At 43.4% G+C, this 16,410-nt stretch overlaps 2 protein-coding genes across 3 annotated transcripts in view; both read left to right on the top strand.

Moving 5' to 3' along the window:
• The window catches only part of CABLES2 (Cdk5 and Abl enzyme substrate 2), a 35,617-nt gene extending 32,071 nt beyond the window's left edge, over positions 1-3,546 (top strand). Inside the window, 1 exon segment of the mRNA XM_090065008.1 lies at positions 243-3,546. Coding sequence (XP_089921134.1) covers positions 243-383 — 141 coding nt within the window. The 3' untranslated portion in view covers positions 384-3,546.
• A 3,656-nt stretch (positions 3,547-7,202) lies between these two features.
• On the top strand, positions 7,203-13,469 carry RPS21 (ribosomal protein S21). Of its 2 annotated transcripts, XM_090064680.1 has the most exons (6): positions 7,203-7,293; positions 7,404-7,491; positions 7,618-7,681; positions 12,437-12,508; positions 13,163-13,218; positions 13,408-13,469. In XM_090064680.1, the coding sequence occupies exons 2-6, from the start codon at positions 7,442-7,444 to the stop codon at positions 13,415-13,417; spliced, it is 252 nt and encodes an 83-aa protein (XP_089920806.1). In that variant the 5' UTR covers positions 7,203-7,293; positions 7,404-7,441; the 3' UTR covers positions 13,418-13,469. The 2 variants fall into 2 exon arrangements, with proteins under 2 accessions (XP_089920806.1, XP_089920807.1); XM_090064681.1 differs by lacking the exons at positions 7,203-7,293; positions 13,408-13,469 and having other exon boundaries at positions 7,300-7,491; positions 13,163-13,222.
• The last annotated feature ends 2,941 nt before the right edge of the window (positions 13,470-16,410 follow it).

Below are 16,410 nucleotides of genomic sequence, written 5' to 3'. Positions count from 1 at the left end.
TAAATGTTGGCATTTTTTTGTAGATATGTATGTCTCCACTATGGAGACTTTATACATATTATATATCTTATCCTCTGTATGAAGTTTCCTTAGTGGAGACATATATAATATATCTTATTCTCTGTATAAAGCTCTGGTCATACAATGTATATTAATATATTCTACTTTTAATTACCCTATGGTAATTGGTTACCCTAAAAATAATAGCTGATCGTATCCCTCTCATTTTTATGCCATTGCAGAAACTAGAAGAAAGATTCAGATTCAACAGACGAGATCTCATTGGATTTGAATTCACAGTGCTTGTAGCTTTGGAACTGGCCCTCTACCTTCCTGAAAACCAAGTTTTACCTCACTATAGACGTCTTGCGCAGCAGTCGTAACCAAAGCTACATTCCAGCAGATCGCCGGTGGCTCTGGAGAAGAACAGCATTACACAAACACTTTGCTGCTGAATTTGATGCTTGCCACTGACCTTTCCTATGCCATAATGTACATCCTACCATGCCTACAGCTAGTTCAAAGTCTGCAGCATGACTTCTTAAGCAGTCAAGATGTACATTAATGATGCATATGCCAAGTCTGGGAGATGGTATAGAAAGGGTTATTGAACTTTTTATTTTCCTTTGGACATTAAAGCACAAGTAATTCAAAGCCAGCTGCCTTTGGCTGCTGGCTATTCTTATTTACCTTTTCAATTTTATTAAGAAACTGTCAGTTCTTCCTACAAATGATGCTACGCTAGTTGTTCCCTTAGATTTTTTTTTTACCTTTATTTTGTTCCTTGAGTCTAAAGGGAGCATCACTTCCATTCCAAACGATACATTTCAAATAATATTTCTAAGAATTTTCTTGCATTTTTACATTAATGAAATGCATATTTATTTTTTTAAAGATGTGCCTAAAACTGACTGGTCTGGTACCAGCCTTTTTTAAGTTAGTTACATTGCATGGTGGTGAATCCTGAATAGCCATTTATTCTTTACCTGCATTTGCCTTGCATATGGTGAAAACGATTCCGGTATATCCACACTAATATCATATGGGGGGGCTGTACTATAGATCGGTAGGTAACGAGATTTTAAAATCATTCTAGTTCGGCTTGCTTAATACCTGATTACAGGTTTTATTTAAAAAAGGAGGGAAGATAAATCTGGCCATGAATTACCGCACTTGTTGAACAAGGTACCTGTAGCAAAGTAATTGCCATCTTCATTTATTCTTCAGCAGAAGATGATCGCTTAATACCGTAATTAAAACACATCATTTGTTGTTTTGATTTGTGCTACTGTTCTTGATAGTCTGAAACTAAGCAATGTTTTATATACGACCATGTGTCATGTATGAGCTTTTTGTGCTCTGTACACAAGTGTTTCAGCCAGTGCAGTCAGTGCTACTGAACTAAGCCAGTGAAACAAAGCATGGCCAGTTCTTAAAAATGCTACTCTTTTACTCAGTTCTTCCAAGCATTGTGCCACTGTGACGGTCCTGGGACCAGTGTTTGCACATCCGTGCAGCCATTTGGTGGCTGGTCTCCTGCAGCACTCTGCTTATGCCAGGGTTAAATAATTTCTTCCACTCCCAGCTATTCTTCCACTTGGGGGACAAGTTCTGAAGTGTTTTGGACCCTTAGCAACCAAGTTAGTGGCTCTTGGGTTTTTTATCTAAGCAATATTATGATGCAAATAAGCTGTCTTGGTTTTAAACTTTAAATTTAAAAACTCGGGTGTTGTGATTGACAAATGTTGTGTTTGAGTTTGTGAACCTGTCTTGGGTATTGGACCTCATTGCAGTAAGGCTCCCTGGTCTCTGGGATGAAGTACTGTCAATTCTAACTCCTGTTGTCACGATAGGCACAGACATGGAGCTGAAGGTTTGTTAATCGGCTGTTTTCCAGAAGGGCAGCCTAACTAAGATTTGCAGCAAACTTACTAGCCCCTCTTCCTGGCTTAATACAGATAACTGCAGTGATCCCAACCAAGTCACAAACTTCGTTGTGTTTGATAGCTTTAGTGCAAGTGCAGCTCACGAGCAGTGCTCAGGACGTGAGCTTTAGTGTCACCTTTGTGCAAAGTTGGTGCAATGGGTATCTTTTTAAATCTAGGACAGTTGTAAGAACAAAGTGAAAAGAGAACAAATGTCCGCCTTGCCATTTTTTATTCCCCCCCATAATTAAAACAAGGCTTGAGAAACTTCCCACTGTTTTAAATTCTCTGCTGAGCGTCCCTAATGCCAGTTGTGGAAGTTCTTGTGCATTAAAGTATTAAATATGTCTGCTTGTAAATGGGTTTGTCAGTTGATAAAAGCTTCACCGCATAGCATTCAGTGATCCACAATCTGCTGCAGATTCCTAGCAACTCAGCCTGTATCCTTTTTTTGCCTGGGTATAATGAAGTTAGTTTATTGGCATTTGAATTTGCGGGGGAAGGAGTCTTTTCTGTTTGCTGGTTTGCTTGTTCTTTTCCATAGCAGCACCAGTTAACTTTCCTCTTTAATATGCAACAGAAGAAAGATGCTCTGAGTGAAATGTGAATATTTGAAGGCTCAGCCTTGAAGCCTTTGCTTAGACAGACTTTCCATTGAATGCAATGGAACTTGTACCTGGCAAATGCCCACAGGAGTGTAGATCATTGCTTCAGTGCATAGGTGGGCAAATTATGGGATATTTTATTATTCCTCACGTTGCTGGGAGAATAAACAGCTTTGTTCTTCATAAAGTTTTGAGCAATCTCCCTAGAAATATTTATTCCAAGCCTCCGCACAGGCATATCCCAAGTTCTTGAGCTGTGAAGCCCAAGATAATATGGACAAAATATGGCATCGTGGACTTGGTCATTCGCAGTTTGCACGGCATTAAAATTCCTCTAAGAAGTGGCAGGCAAGTCCTGCTTACTAGGGCAGGAAGCTTGCTTCAAGGTCATAAGGACCTATCCCAAACTGTTGTTTTTAATCTAGTCTACAGCTGGCACAGTGGGTACCTGTTTCTGCAACTCTTCTGTGCAGAAGCAGTGCTGCTAGCAAAGACAGTAACTTGTATATGTTTGTGTGTGCAGTGTTGGAGGACTTGGCTTTCTCATCCCCAAATTGGAAGGCTTGCGGTCCTGCTGGGTTCAGCTCATTCTTGTATATTTATCTGATTATATTTATCTTGTCATACAGACACTGCCACTGTGTGGCAAACCGTTCTCACTGCAACTTTATCAATGTAAAAACTAAAATGGGACCCAAGGCAGGTTTGGAGAGAAGTTTTACAGTGTACGTACCAAATTAAAGAAACAAAAGCTCTTTGGTTGGAAAAGAAGTGCTGGTTTCTACACTGGCATGTCGGGTTTAATTGTGTATGTAACCATGTAAATATGGTGCTGCTTTGACTCGGCACAGAAAAGCCTCGTGGAAGAAGCGTGTACATTTTTATGTAGACAATACTGTGCTCTGGTTTTGTGTCCCAGTAATTTAATTTCAACTCTGTTTGTAATTTGTCCAGTCTTCCAAGGACATTTGTGACATTAAGATGCTGTGAAATAAAAATTTGTTTTTTTATACATACTTTGTAACCAACCAAACTCAAGGTGTAATGTATTGTCTCTCTTTAAATCTTCCTTGAAAGTACACTTTAGTTTTGGAGCCTTCACTTTGTCTCTTCTTATGTAACAGGTATGCCAGGGGCTAGGATTTCTTAGAGTGGATCCTGTTATTGGACCAGCTATGTAGTTGGGATAAAGTTAGACAAGCTTTTGAATGCAAGGTATTATTCATCAGGTCTCTAATCAGAGGAACTGGTAGGAGGGAGAAAATCAATTTAGAAAGCCCAGTCATTGTTTTTTTTAATCCAGGTACTTAATCTGTTGCTGGCTCTTTGCCAGTTCAAGGAGGGAGTTGCAAGTACAACCTAAAATCTTTAGAAAGACTGCACAAGCTGGGAGAGCTGACTGAATACCCCCCCAATGCATTGATATATGTAGTCATTCTGTTTTCGCAGGCCTAAGAGAACGGCACGGTTGTTATGGGCTCTGTAATCTCTTCAGCACTGAAACAATTTCATGTAGCAAGCAATCTATCAATAGTTGCTTGCCAATGCACCCAGACTTTTATTTTTCTTTTTCCTGCCCTGCAAAGCCAACCTGCTTCCTAAAATAATGTTAAAGCTCTTTGAAGTAACTCCCAGTGTCTGGCAGCCTCAAGGGCTGCTTTTGTCTCCTCCATGTGACAACTTAATAAGCTAGATAAAAAGCATAACAATGTCCTTACACACATAATTTAGACAGCTAATTCTGTCTCTCACTGTCTGAATCTGAGCCAGTAGCAGCTAATCTCCAATTGCTAAAACAGAAAACAATACACAAAGGTCCTCAGAGCGAAGTTTCAAATCCACATGGTTCAAACCAGATGCTTGTTTCAATGCTCATTTTTAATAGGTTACTCTAGGAAAGAAAGGTCTGGGGGAGATGTTGCATTTGTCAAAATCTGAGGTTTTTCACCCCATGCTGCAGGCCTCTTCAGGCCCACTGCAAGTCCAGCAAAAAACAGATGCAGTTTAGGGGTGGGGGTGAAGCAGCCAGAAACAGCACAAGCAAGGAAGCCACTAACTGGGATTGTGGGAGACTAGCATTAGATCTTGGACACATTCTCTTGTTCTTTTGTCATGTGCATGGAGTAAGTGACAATAAGTGGTCAAAGCTGTTGTTTTCCCCCTGCAAAGATTTTTGCTTTTAAGATAAGTTGCAAGAGGCTGTGTTATAAAGACCCAGAACAAGCCTGAGAGCAACTACTTTCATCCAAGTGTTGCTTCTTATTTATGGAGTGAAAGATGGGTGTGAAAACTTGGATAAGAACTCAGAGTCTTACTCCCAAGTAATGGGAGAGCTGCAACTGGAATCCCAGAACAGGATATCAGGCTCCCAACCTGTAGATGATGCGCGAAGATGGTTTGCCTGACACTTGCGTGAACTCTTTATTTTTTCACTTAAACCTCTGCATCAAAGTCACAGTGTGTTTAGTTTGAAAGTGTGTACTAGGGCCAGAGCCCGGCCTTGTAGGCACAGGTCTGTATGTGAAGGGAAAAGAAAGAGCAACCATTTACTAACAGTGATTCTCAACCAGGATGTCTGGTGGAGATCTTGTAGGTGGTATGGGGTGCCATATGATGAGGTGGCAAACATGATTCACAGGATAAACCCAGAGATTTCAAATAGTACTCCATGGTGTTAAAAGCAGGCTGACCTGTTACGATCTTTCTGAGCTCCTTGCAACTGAAGAATTGTGCTGTTAGTGAAAACTAAGAGCTGGCGTTGTCAAAGGGGGCCTTGACCCTAGGCTTGAAAACCAGTGTATTGACCTGACCTTTGGAGGAGCTGAGCTGTGACAACTTCCACTGCTCTTGGAGAGGCTTGAAACCCGTCTCCTACACTGGAGAGTGTGGGGACAGAAAAGCTGAAGCTGCTTGTACTGCAAGATCAATATTTTGGACTAGAGGCAAGTAGTCCAGAGAAGAGAAGACGGAAGAGGGGTTTTGATAGCAGCCTTCAACTCCCTGCAAGGGGGTTGCAAAGAGGATGCAGCTGGACTGTTCTCAATGGGGGCAGATGACAGGACAAGAAGCAATGGGCTCCAGCTGCAGCAAGGGAAGTTGAGGTTGGATATTAGGAAGAATTTTATCACTAGGAGGTAGTGAAGCACTGGAAAAGGTTCCCAGAGAGGTTGTGGTCTCTCCATCCTTGGAGATTGTCAAGACCTGGCTAGACAAAGCCTTTCCTGGGATGATGTAGTTGGGGCTGGTCCTGCTTCGAGCAGGGCGTTGGACTAGATGTAACCTCCTGAGGGCCCTTCCCCCTCATTTTCTATGTAATGGCAGGTCTAAGGTTATAGCTGGAAAAGGCTGCAGAGGGGATGCAGCATCCCCTTTCTCACCACTGGCAAAGCAGTTTTGTACCGAAGAACATGCCTCAAGAAAGGACATTATTTGCTGAAATAGAGAAGCCAGAAGTCCAGACCCAAAGGTTTCCAGTTTGTGCAGTCTGAATGCATGCGAAGACAAGCGGCCCTGAGACCACTATGAACCTGGCCCTGAGGGCTACCCCAGAGGTAAGCAAGGATTACGGGTGGCTGAAGCACGAGGAGGTACCGAGCAGAGGAGTGAGGGGCACAGCCTCTGAATGGGAACTTCCTAGACCTTAAATGTTGGAGGAAGCAAGTGGGAGAGAAAGAGTGAGGAAAAAAAACCCTGGTCACACCCAGTCTGCTCCCCTTTCAGCATCCACTCTCTGCCGCTGTGCGACATGAGTGTCCAGCTGGCTCTCCTGCAGCTCAAGCTATACATCCACAGCAGGCAAACGCTGCTTCACAACCTCCTCCGTTTTCCCATCGCCGCGGACCAAGGGCTGGTGCAGGGCTCTGTGCACCAGGCTGGCTTTCATCAGATGAAGTAAAAAGCTTTAGCTAAGTTGCCCAACCTACAGCTCCAAGCAGAAGGATGACAAACAGAGAGTCACAAAGCCAAAAGTCTGGCTAGAAAAACAACACCCTGGTTCAAAATGATGTGCCCTTCCCCTATTTTCTATCACGGGTGGTTATCTCGGGTAAAAGAACCAGCCTGGGCATCCACGGCTCCTTGACTGTCCCCCCGCCCCCCGCACCGATGGATGGGGCGACGGCCTGACCCGTACCCAGTGCCAGATGAGGCCCTCTGCTACGTCCAGTCTAAGATGCCCCATCCACTAAAAATAAATCCACGGAAACGGACTTTCATGAAATTTAAAATGCATCATCATTATTTCTACACAGATGTATAAACTCCATATGAACAATAACTGGGGTTAGGTCTATTTAAGTCATATTAAAAAAGAAAAAAAACTGGACATTTTCATTATTGAGAGACCCCCGTCTAAGAGGCCCCATCCGATAAAAAATAATGCACAGAAATGGATTTTCATGAAGTGTTACGATGAATCCTCCTTATTTCTGCACACTTATAAACTCAGTAGGAATAATCACTGTAGATAGGCCTATTTCGGTCATATTAGAAGGGAAAATTGAAAAAAAGTGGACGCTTACAAACTACAGCTTCAAGTAGCTGAAGCCTAAACGCGACACCGTCTCCCATTCCCGCTCTAACCAGGCTCAACCCTGCTTAACTTCCTCAGGCTAGCGCGCGCAGCCGCAGCTGAAGAGGGAAGACGCGGTCCTTCCCTTCCGCTGACGTCAGTGCGCTGCCCCGGAAGCGCTCGCGACCCCTCTTGGACCGCTTCCGAGGGGCGCTTGCCTCCTTCCTTCCTTTTCCGGCGTGGCGCGTGCGAGGTAGGTGGCGGCGTGGCGGGGCTGGGGCCTGTGGGGAGCGGGCCGCTGAGGTACCGAGGCGGGGGCTGAGGGGCTGCGGCTATCGGGACGTGCTGTGCCGTGCCGCCCAGGTGCGTGTGTGTGGGTCGGTGCAGCGGAGCCGGGCGCGATGCAGAACGACGCGGGCGAGTTCGTGGACCTCTACGTGCCGCGCAAGTGGTGAGTGACCCCTGCCCCCCGTAGCCAGTCGTCTCCTCCTCCTCCTGCCGCGGCGGAGGCCGAAGAGCGAGTGCGGCCGCGTGTCTCAATGAAACGCCTCATGCTTTCCCCCCCCCCCCCCCCCAGCTCCGCCAGCAACCGGATCATCGGCGCAAAGGATCACGCATCCATCCAGATGAACATCTCTGAGGTGAGGTCGGGATCTCGTTGGGGAGCCTTGTGGGCCTCGAGCTTGTGCTCGTGCTGGGAAGGACGTGCCCTCGGTTTGTAGTCCCTGGTTTGGAAAGTCATCGTAGGCCTGTGAACGCGTCCTAGAAACTCAGGCCCATGAGATGGGATTGGGTCCAAGCAGAGACGGGGAAGCGTTATGTATATATGTAAATGGGGAAGCTATGTGTATATTTTTGTGTGTGTATACAGGCAGTCCTCGTACTTAGGACACAATTGGTTCTTTAAAATGGCATCTTAAGTCAAAACGTTGTAACTCAGAGCCAGCTGTCTTACAAGAAACCATGTTATAAATGGGGGATTGGTTCCTGAGTCAACGCCTGATGCATGGTTTTCACTAAAAATACCCCAGTATTTCGTATTTGATCAATTATAGATGAGTAATATAGCTACATTAATGTATTTATATTCTAAATTGCAATCATATGCATTTGGAAGGACTTCTTTGAGGTGACTTTGCTGGACTTGTTGAAGGGTTCTCGGCTGGAGTCTTCTCAGGAGTCTTGGCTGCAAGTTTTTCTGGAGTCTCATCTGCTTTCTTAAAGAAAGTATCCAAGGAGGTTTGGACAGATGTTCTCTGGGGAGATGCCACGACAGCGAACAAGTTCGCTTCATCGCATAGTATTAAGCGATGTGAAGTCAAAATTGACGTCATAAAGTTGAAACACAACATTTCTAAATTGACACCCTAAGTCGAGGACTTACCTGTGTGTATATGTGTATTTTTTTTTATATAAATAAAAAACAATAATTTAGACAAGGAAGATATATATTTGAACTTTTCTCAGTTGAAAGAGATTTTTACAGCCTCCGTAGGTGCTTGTTTAATTGCCTTGATTGTAGGTTTTTATCTACCCTAAATTTTTGCTGCTAATTTAGGCTGTTTACTAGTGGGTCTGTGCCCAGCCCACATGAGAACAGTTGATCGCAGCTCTCTATATAGCAGCCGTCCCTGCATTGGATAAGGCCCTCCTTTGGGTCTCCCTTCTAGACCAGCGGTTCCCAAACACTGATGGATTGCACATCCGCCAATTTGAGTACCACTAGCGCTTTTTTTTTGGTTCAGCTGTAAGTCACGAGCACATTTTTCTGGTTCAACCATAAGTCCCACCAGCAAATTTTTGCCATATGAAGTAATTATAATAAATCTGTTAACATGTATCACTAACCAGTTGTCTGCGTACCACTGGTGGTACCCATACCACAGGTTGGGAACTGCTGTTCTAAACGAAGACCATTCTTCATAGGTCACATTTTCTCAACCCCTTTCTCCCGTTTCTTTCAAATCAGACTTCTCCCGATTTTTCCGTTTATACTTCTTGAAGCACATTGCTCAACACTGGATGCAGCTCCATTGTATCAGCCTCGTATAATGGACCATAAACTGAATAAATTGATAGTAACAGCCCGGGTCCTGTCCTTCAAGACCTGCTCTCTGACCAGTTATTCTGCTGTTCATGTTGGTGCATGGGACTCCCTTTCCCTCCCCCCTTTCCATAATGTAGGACTTTGCATTTATCTTTAGTACAGTTCATCATGTTAATTTCTGTGCATGTCTCCAATCTGTCAAGATGAATTTGAATTCTCTTCTTGTTCTACAAAGTGCTGACAACTCCCCTCAGTTCAGTCATCTGCAGGTTTTGTTAGACTTGGTTCATCATCCAAGAAAGTAATTAAATAAAAAAGGTTCCCTGGGCAATGCTGCTTAACATACATTTCAGTGTGACAGTGAAGCACTGCTTGCTATGCATATGCGAAACAGGCTGTATTCGTTTTGGATTTGGCCCAAATCCAGGACAGTGATTCAGTTTGTTTATTTGGATCGCTGTCCCCAGTTCGATTTGGACAAGTCTGAAGATTTGATGCTGAATCAGTGATTCAACCATAGACACAGCTTTGAATGTTTTTTGTACGTACCTTGAGGTACCAGGTGCAGCTTATGAATGCTGCGATGCTGGGGCAGATGGAGCATCCCACAGGAGCACAGGGGGCCACCCCACGTGCTCGGCAGTGAACCCAGAAGTAGACCGGAAGTACTTCTGGGTCCACTGGGGAACATGTGGGAGGGCCCACCTGTGCCCCCCCTGGCTTGACAGTTGGCAGTGGGGGGACCCAGAGTGCTGCTCCAGACCTAGGAGGCACCAGTTGCCAAGCCAGGGGGATGCGGGGAGAGGAGCCCCCAGTGGAGTGGAAGTGCTTCTGGTCCAATTCCAGGTCTGCTGCCAAGCACGCTGGGGAGCCTCCCGCGCTCCTGTGGGACGTTCCATCTGCGCCAGCATCGCAGCATTCACTAGCCACCTGGTACCTTGAGGTATGTTGAATAAACATTTAAAGCTGTATCTATATCTGAATCTTTCTGAATCTCTCCAAATGGATTGAGAGGGTTCCGATTCAGTTTGGAAAGATTAAAGGGTCTCTTGCTTTGATTCAGATTTGGAGACTTAGCCACTGAATCAGGCTGAATCTCTGCCCAATTGAATCGGGGACCAGAGCTTTGCACATCCCTGCTGCTCACTATTATCTGACTACAGATTTTTAGTCACCCACCTTTACAATTTTCTGGAACATATTTACCTAGTTGGTACCTCCCTTTTATTTCATAGATTTCATAGACATTAGGGCTGGAAGGGACCTTGGGAGATCATCGAGTCCAGCCCCCTGCCCAAAGGGCAGGAAGTCAGCTGGGGTCATAGGATCCCAGCAAGATAAGCATCCAATTTACTCTTGAAGGTGTTCAATGTAGGTGCTTGAACCACCTCCCCTGGCAGACTGTTCCAGACCTTGGGGGCTCAGACAGTAAAGAAATTCTTCCTTATGTCCAGCCTGAAACAGTCTTGCAGGAGTTTGTGACCGTTCGACCTCGTCATCCCTTGGGGCGCTCTGGTGAACAGACGTTCCCCCAGATCCTGGTGGTCACCCCTGATAAACTTATAGGTGGCCGTCAGATCACCCCTGAGCCTGCACTTTTCCGAGCTAAAGAGTCCCATGGCTCTCAGCCTGTCATCGTAAGATCTGTTTTCCTGACCTCTGATCATGCGCGTGGCTCTCCTCTGGACTCTCTCAAGCTTCTCCACATCCTTTTTGAATTTTGGAGCCCAAAACTGGACGCAGTTGGAATCCAGTATAAAACCCCCGGCCTTCGCTCTCTTGTCTCAAAGTCCTTTGCCGAATACGTTCTCCATATTGTGGGATCTAATTTATTTTGGCAGTTTACCTTAGCAGTCCTGCCTCTTGCACTTTGTACAGGGTTGTCTTTAGAGTTGAGAAACTTGATAATTAAATTTCCTTGGATGATGGTAAAGTCAAACTGCAAAAGCATAGAACTCATGATTATGGAATCATAGAAAATTAGGGTTAGAAGGGACATCGGGAGGTCACATCTAGTCCAGTGGTTCTCAGCCTTTTTTGTAAACATCATTGCCCAGTCCTGACTCAGTGCCCCTCACTCCCAACCTGCTGCCCCCAGCCCTCCAGTGTGGGGGGCAGAGGGAGTGTGGCGGACATGGGGGAAGGGGAGGGCCAAAGCAACCCCTTGCAGGCTGGAGCTACAGTTTCCCACATTTTTTTTAAAGTTTGTTTGGAACCCCTTCTTATTCTTGCAACCCACTTTTGGGTGACGCTTCACAGATTGAGAAACGCTGATCTAGTCCACCCCCCTGCTCAAAGCAGAACTGACCCCAACTAGATCATCCCAGCCAAGGCTTTGTCTAGCTGGGTCTTAAAAGCCTCCAAGGATGGAGATTCCACAGCTTTTCTGGGTAACCTGCTCCAGTGTTTTACTACCCTCCTAGTGAGAGGGTTTTTCCTAATATCTAACCTAAACTTTGCTGCAACTGGAGACCATGGCTCCTTGTTCTGCCATCGTTAGCCTTGGACTCTTATCTTTTCAGTTTGCTGTATGAGTAATATCACATAACTGTTGATGTCTTTGTGCTTCAGGTTTCACAATCTTTATTACTTCGTAGTGGGGGTGATGGATCTCACTAAATAGCTGCGTAAAGCCCTCTAGGCCGAGGGAAAGCCTCTGCAAACTTCTAATATTTTTTCACGCTAAATGTTTTAAAAAATTATTTTATTTTCTGCAAATGTTAAGAAAAATTCTTTTGTTTATTTTCATTTCTCTACTGATCCCTAGTCTAAAAAATAGGAGTTTCTTATGTTTTGAAGAGATGGGGATTAGCTAAAATAAAAACCAAATCCTTATGATATTTCCAGGGTTTCTGCACGGCTTAGTTTTACACTGCCTAATGCTCAGTGATCCTTTTCTGATAAACTTCCCCACAAGTTTAAAATATGTGATCTTTTGACTCTGGCTTGTGGATTTATCTGCCAGTGGAACAAGACTCTTTCCCACAGTTACATACAGTGCTAAATTCAGATAAACACATTCTTCCTGAAGGAGCTGATTTCCTTAAAGTTCCACTCGTATGCAACTGGTATTGGCCCCCAAAAAATGACACTATATCAGGAAGGCTTGGTGGTTCTTTGTAATAAATGTGTTATATTACATTCCCTGTGAGGGAAAGAAACCCATAGTTGCTGCTTTTAACATAGGCAGTTTGCTCAGCTTTGTGATTTCTGAAATTCCAACCGGGTATTTATTTCTCTGCAAGAGGTTTCACCTTGGACACTTTGCTGTTGTTTTTAAGGGTGGGTCAGACATTGCGAGAACTGAGCACACCCGAAATGTCTAAAAATTATTTGATCATAATTTCAGGTTGACAAAGTCACAGGCAGAGTCAATGGCCAGTTCAAAACATACGCCATCTGTGGAGCGATCCGTAGAATGGTAAGAATATTTTCTTGAAAATTAGGAGCCAAGTATGTTGCCTTTTAGTTTGGCCTCATTATTCTTATGGTGGATGTTTAACCTCTGTGAACAGTTCACGTTTAGGTCCAATTCCCTGTGGACAGTGCTTTTATCAAAAAGACTATGCTGCTTGGCACGCACAGTATGGGAGAATAGGCTTGGAACCTATTCAGTTCTCATTTAACTCATTGAAAAGACTTCCTTTAATTTTAATGGGTGCTGGACCAGGCCACGTATGAGTGTACAAAGGAATATAGCTAAGTGCACTTGGGGAATGGATGGAAGCTAGCGCAGAAAGCAGCAGCGCTCTACGTTCTCTCTGGATACAGAGGCTTTTATTAGGATGCTTCAGGATTTCTCAGGACATCTAAAGCTGTTTTAAAGGTGAAATTATAAAACAAATGTCAGTTCAGGTTTATTTGGAACAGTGCTGAAGAGAGACAATGTAAACACATTCCCTTGTAGTATAATCTTTACATGTTTGTTCTAAATGGTTTTATTTTAAATATTAAATCCCCCAAAGCATTTTGGCAAAATTACATTTAAAGTGGTCTACCCTGTGTTTCTCTCTCTTTTTTTTAAATTTCTAACCAAAAAATTAGTAATTACAAACTTTTTTTTTCTGACATAAAGGGAGAATCGGATGACTCCATTCTACGTCTGGCAAAGAACGATGGAATTGTTTCCAAGTAAGTATGTTATCCTGCCCCTGACAACCTTTGCAGTGGAATTGGTTCCCCTGTTTCTCAAGCTTAGATCTGGATGAAAATATGTCTTTTAGTTTCTTTAGGATTCTTAGGAAATTGAACAGAAGTATTTATTGAAGCCACTGAACTGGATTACGAGTTTGTAATGATTCTTGTGTCTTTTTTTCCCAGGAACTTTTAATTGAAGAAACTGATATGGAACATTTTGTTATTAAATAAACAGTTCAAACCCATCTTGTGTGAAATGTGTTCATGTGTTTGTTCAAGAATTGTGCTGCAGTTTACAGAACTGCCTAGTTCTATGGGTGGAATATTCTGGCAGTCTGACATGTAAAAGTGTCTTGCTTGAAAACTTAAATTTACCCATTATTCCTTGGGTCTGTGTGTTAAATTTTCTCATGCAAATCTAGTGTTTGGTTTTAAGCATGGGCTACAGTATTACAATTGCTTTCTGTGTCGCTTAGATAAAGAGTTGAATGTTCTGCTGATACAGCAGTCTGGAAACTCCCCTCTACTGTGGCAGGATATTTGTTGGCCTGTTCCTTGTAGAATTGCTTGCCTGGAGAGAATAACACATGACCTATTTGTAACTTAATTTGTCTGAGTATTAAAATATAGGTTCAGCTTCTGCTGATAGTGGCTTGCAGTATGCATTTCTGCCATTGCTACCTTCTCTAGGTTCCTACTGAAAACTTACCGTGTGTCGTTATGCAGAATGTTTGTGTTTCTTGGCACACTTCATCCAGACTGATTAAAGCTGGTAGAGACCAAAATGTTCAAAAACAACTTCATTTCTTTCATCTACAGTCTCAGTGTTAAGAGGTAGGGAAGTGACATCATTGCTGTGTCTGAGAAAATAACTTAAAATATCTAAACAACATTTCCATAAACAGCTTAGTAATCATTCTACAGGTTCTTTAATAGCCTATTAAACTTTTTACCTGCTGCCATGTTATTTTTAGCTATCTGACGAGCAGACCCCAGAGGGGAGTGCAGCCAGTTGGAATGAGACTACCCATGCTAACACTGCCTCCGTTATCTGTCAGTTCCCTGTCTCTGGCTCACATCCGCTACGTTGCACTTTTGACCTGAAGCATGCAGCTGTTCTTGCCTTCAGGTCTGAAAGAGTTGTTTCAAAGTTTATCATACTTCAGGGGTTTTATTTCAATGGCAAGTATCGAGTTGGTGACTGGGCATAGTGGGGAATTCAATACTGTATTTATGAAGCAGGCATTTGTGAAAGCAGAAACTGGACTGGCTTGGCTGAGATTCAGGCAGTGCTGACGCCCAGTGGAGATAGCAGAATTTGCAGTATGGGCATGAGGCTTTAAACTGTCTAAGCTTCACCTCCAATCTAGGATCTGAAGTACGTGTGCAAGGCTGAAAGGGTAGAACTGCAGCAACGCTGCTTCATGCGTGTTAAGGAAGGCATTTCTACAAGATAACAGTTCTCGGGTGTCTGAAGTTGCCCCAGCCTCATGGGCTTAAAGGCACCTGAGTTTCAGGTACCATTTACTTACTGATTCTAACTTTGATTTATCAGCTTTGTGACATAGGGCCTTGGTATTGTATTCATAAAGTGGTATTTTCACATAGGGTGGTAAGAAACTAAATATCACATAGTAAATCCATCTAGGTGCATACCCTCATCTCTGGTATCAGTTACTAGCACACTAATAGATCGCTAGGGGCTATGTGTAATGCCATTGTTGGAACAGGCCCCAGTACTCTTGGCCAGAGCTACTGCTTCCTAAACAAGCATCTTAAGTTTCATGTCCTGTATTTATGGTGTGAACCCTTGCAGAGAATAAACTACAACTGTTTCTCCACTGCCCCTCCCCCAGGGGTTAGGAAAGGCAAGTGGAAGAATGGGGAGTTGGGAGGTTTTGAAAGCCTTACTGCAACCTAAAGCCAAGGTAATCTTGCTTGCCTTTCTTCAAACCTCCTTTCCTTTCAAAGATCAAATACTGTCACCCCCACAGAGCACACAGTTTACTTAAGCTTATCAATATCTGATGCATCTCTTACAGCAAACGTAGATCCATATATTTTACTTGCAGCAGATGGTGATGAGAAGTGTTAACATGTACTATGCTAGAGTATTAAAACAAAAAGCAGCTATGAGAGTAGATGACAAAAATGGAGAAGGGGAAGGAATGGTTGGCATTAAGAGATGTAGTTCCTTTTACATCCTATATCCTGAAATTCCTAGTGTTAAGCCACTAGAAATAGGGTTATAAGTAAATGTGAATCAAGCCAAAAGTGACCTGGGGAGGGGGTTCCATTTTGTAGATGGAATTTTTGTGGGACCTTGACTTTAAGGGAATTACATTTACTAAAAAGATCACAGGACTTTGGTTGGCTTTGGCTGTAAACCTCCCAGAAGTTGTAAGGATAAAAGCTATTTCAGCAATGGCCCTGTGTCTTAAAATAAGGAAGAAACGGGGGTGGAGAGAGTTGGGAGGTAGAGCTGAAGCAATCACCTTGCTATCACTTGGAGGTGTGACTTGCATATATGTTTAAATTAAGCAATGAAAAAACTTTCTATCTGCTTTAAATCTGGTGTAGTCCCTTCCAGTAGGTTTGTTCTTACAGTACAGTCTATTCAGCTGTAGGCATTCTGCATTCTCAGTGTCATCACACTTGAGTGTCTGAGCCACTTTTCTTTTCCTATCGCCACCCAACTTTTATCAATCCAATGTTGTCTCCAGCTTCACAAGACAACGGCTGCACTGGGATTGTAGACCTCTTGTTGTAATGAGCATACTTGGTTTTAGAAGAGAGTCGAGTTTTGTAGGTGATCTCTTTTTATTGGACCAACTTTTAGGACTGAATAAGGTGAGGCAAGGGTCACATCTGTGGTCATTTTCTTAGCCTGGTTTGATTTTGATAATGTGAATTTATAAAGGAGTGCAAGTCTGTTTCTGTACATCATACCTCATCTTGGCTCATGTTGTGTTCACAGTTCTCCCATGTTGTCTGAACAGATGTACTGTGTTTGGATGCATACGTTTAGCAACTAGCTCTGGATTGAGTATCTTCAATGTAGCTTATTCCTTGTGAATCAAGGATTTGTGTGGGTGTGAGAAACTTAAGCTTGAAACCTTGTTCAGACCATCAGAAGCAAAAAACTTGTCTACTTGTTTAAAGGACCATATAAACCAACCCTATATT

This window comes from Crocodylus siamensis, chromosome 10 (genome assembly GCF_052110815.1).
Source record: "Crocodylus siamensis isolate JL-2025a chromosome 10, ASM5211081v1, whole genome shotgun sequence".
Classification (NCBI taxonomy): Eukaryota; Metazoa; Chordata; order Crocodylia; family Crocodylidae; genus Crocodylus; species Crocodylus siamensis.
The sequence above is the reverse complement of the archived record's forward strand: the minus strand, read 5'-3'. Positions and strand labels throughout refer to the sequence as shown.

Excerpts from the sequence above, each read along its gene's own strand:
- RPS21 (XM_090064680.1), top strand. The coding sequence starts at position 7,442 with ATGCAGAACGACGCGGGCGAGTTCGTGGACCTCTACGTGCCGCGCAAG. Across the intron at positions 7,682-12,436 it reads TCCAGATGAACATCTCTGAG|GTTGACAAAGTCACAGGCAG; the intron begins GTGAGGTCGGGA and ends TCATAATTTCAG. Across the intron at positions 12,509-13,162 it reads GTGGAGCGATCCGTAGAATG|GGAGAATCGGATGACTCCAT; the intron begins GTAAGAATATTT and ends TCTGACATAAAG.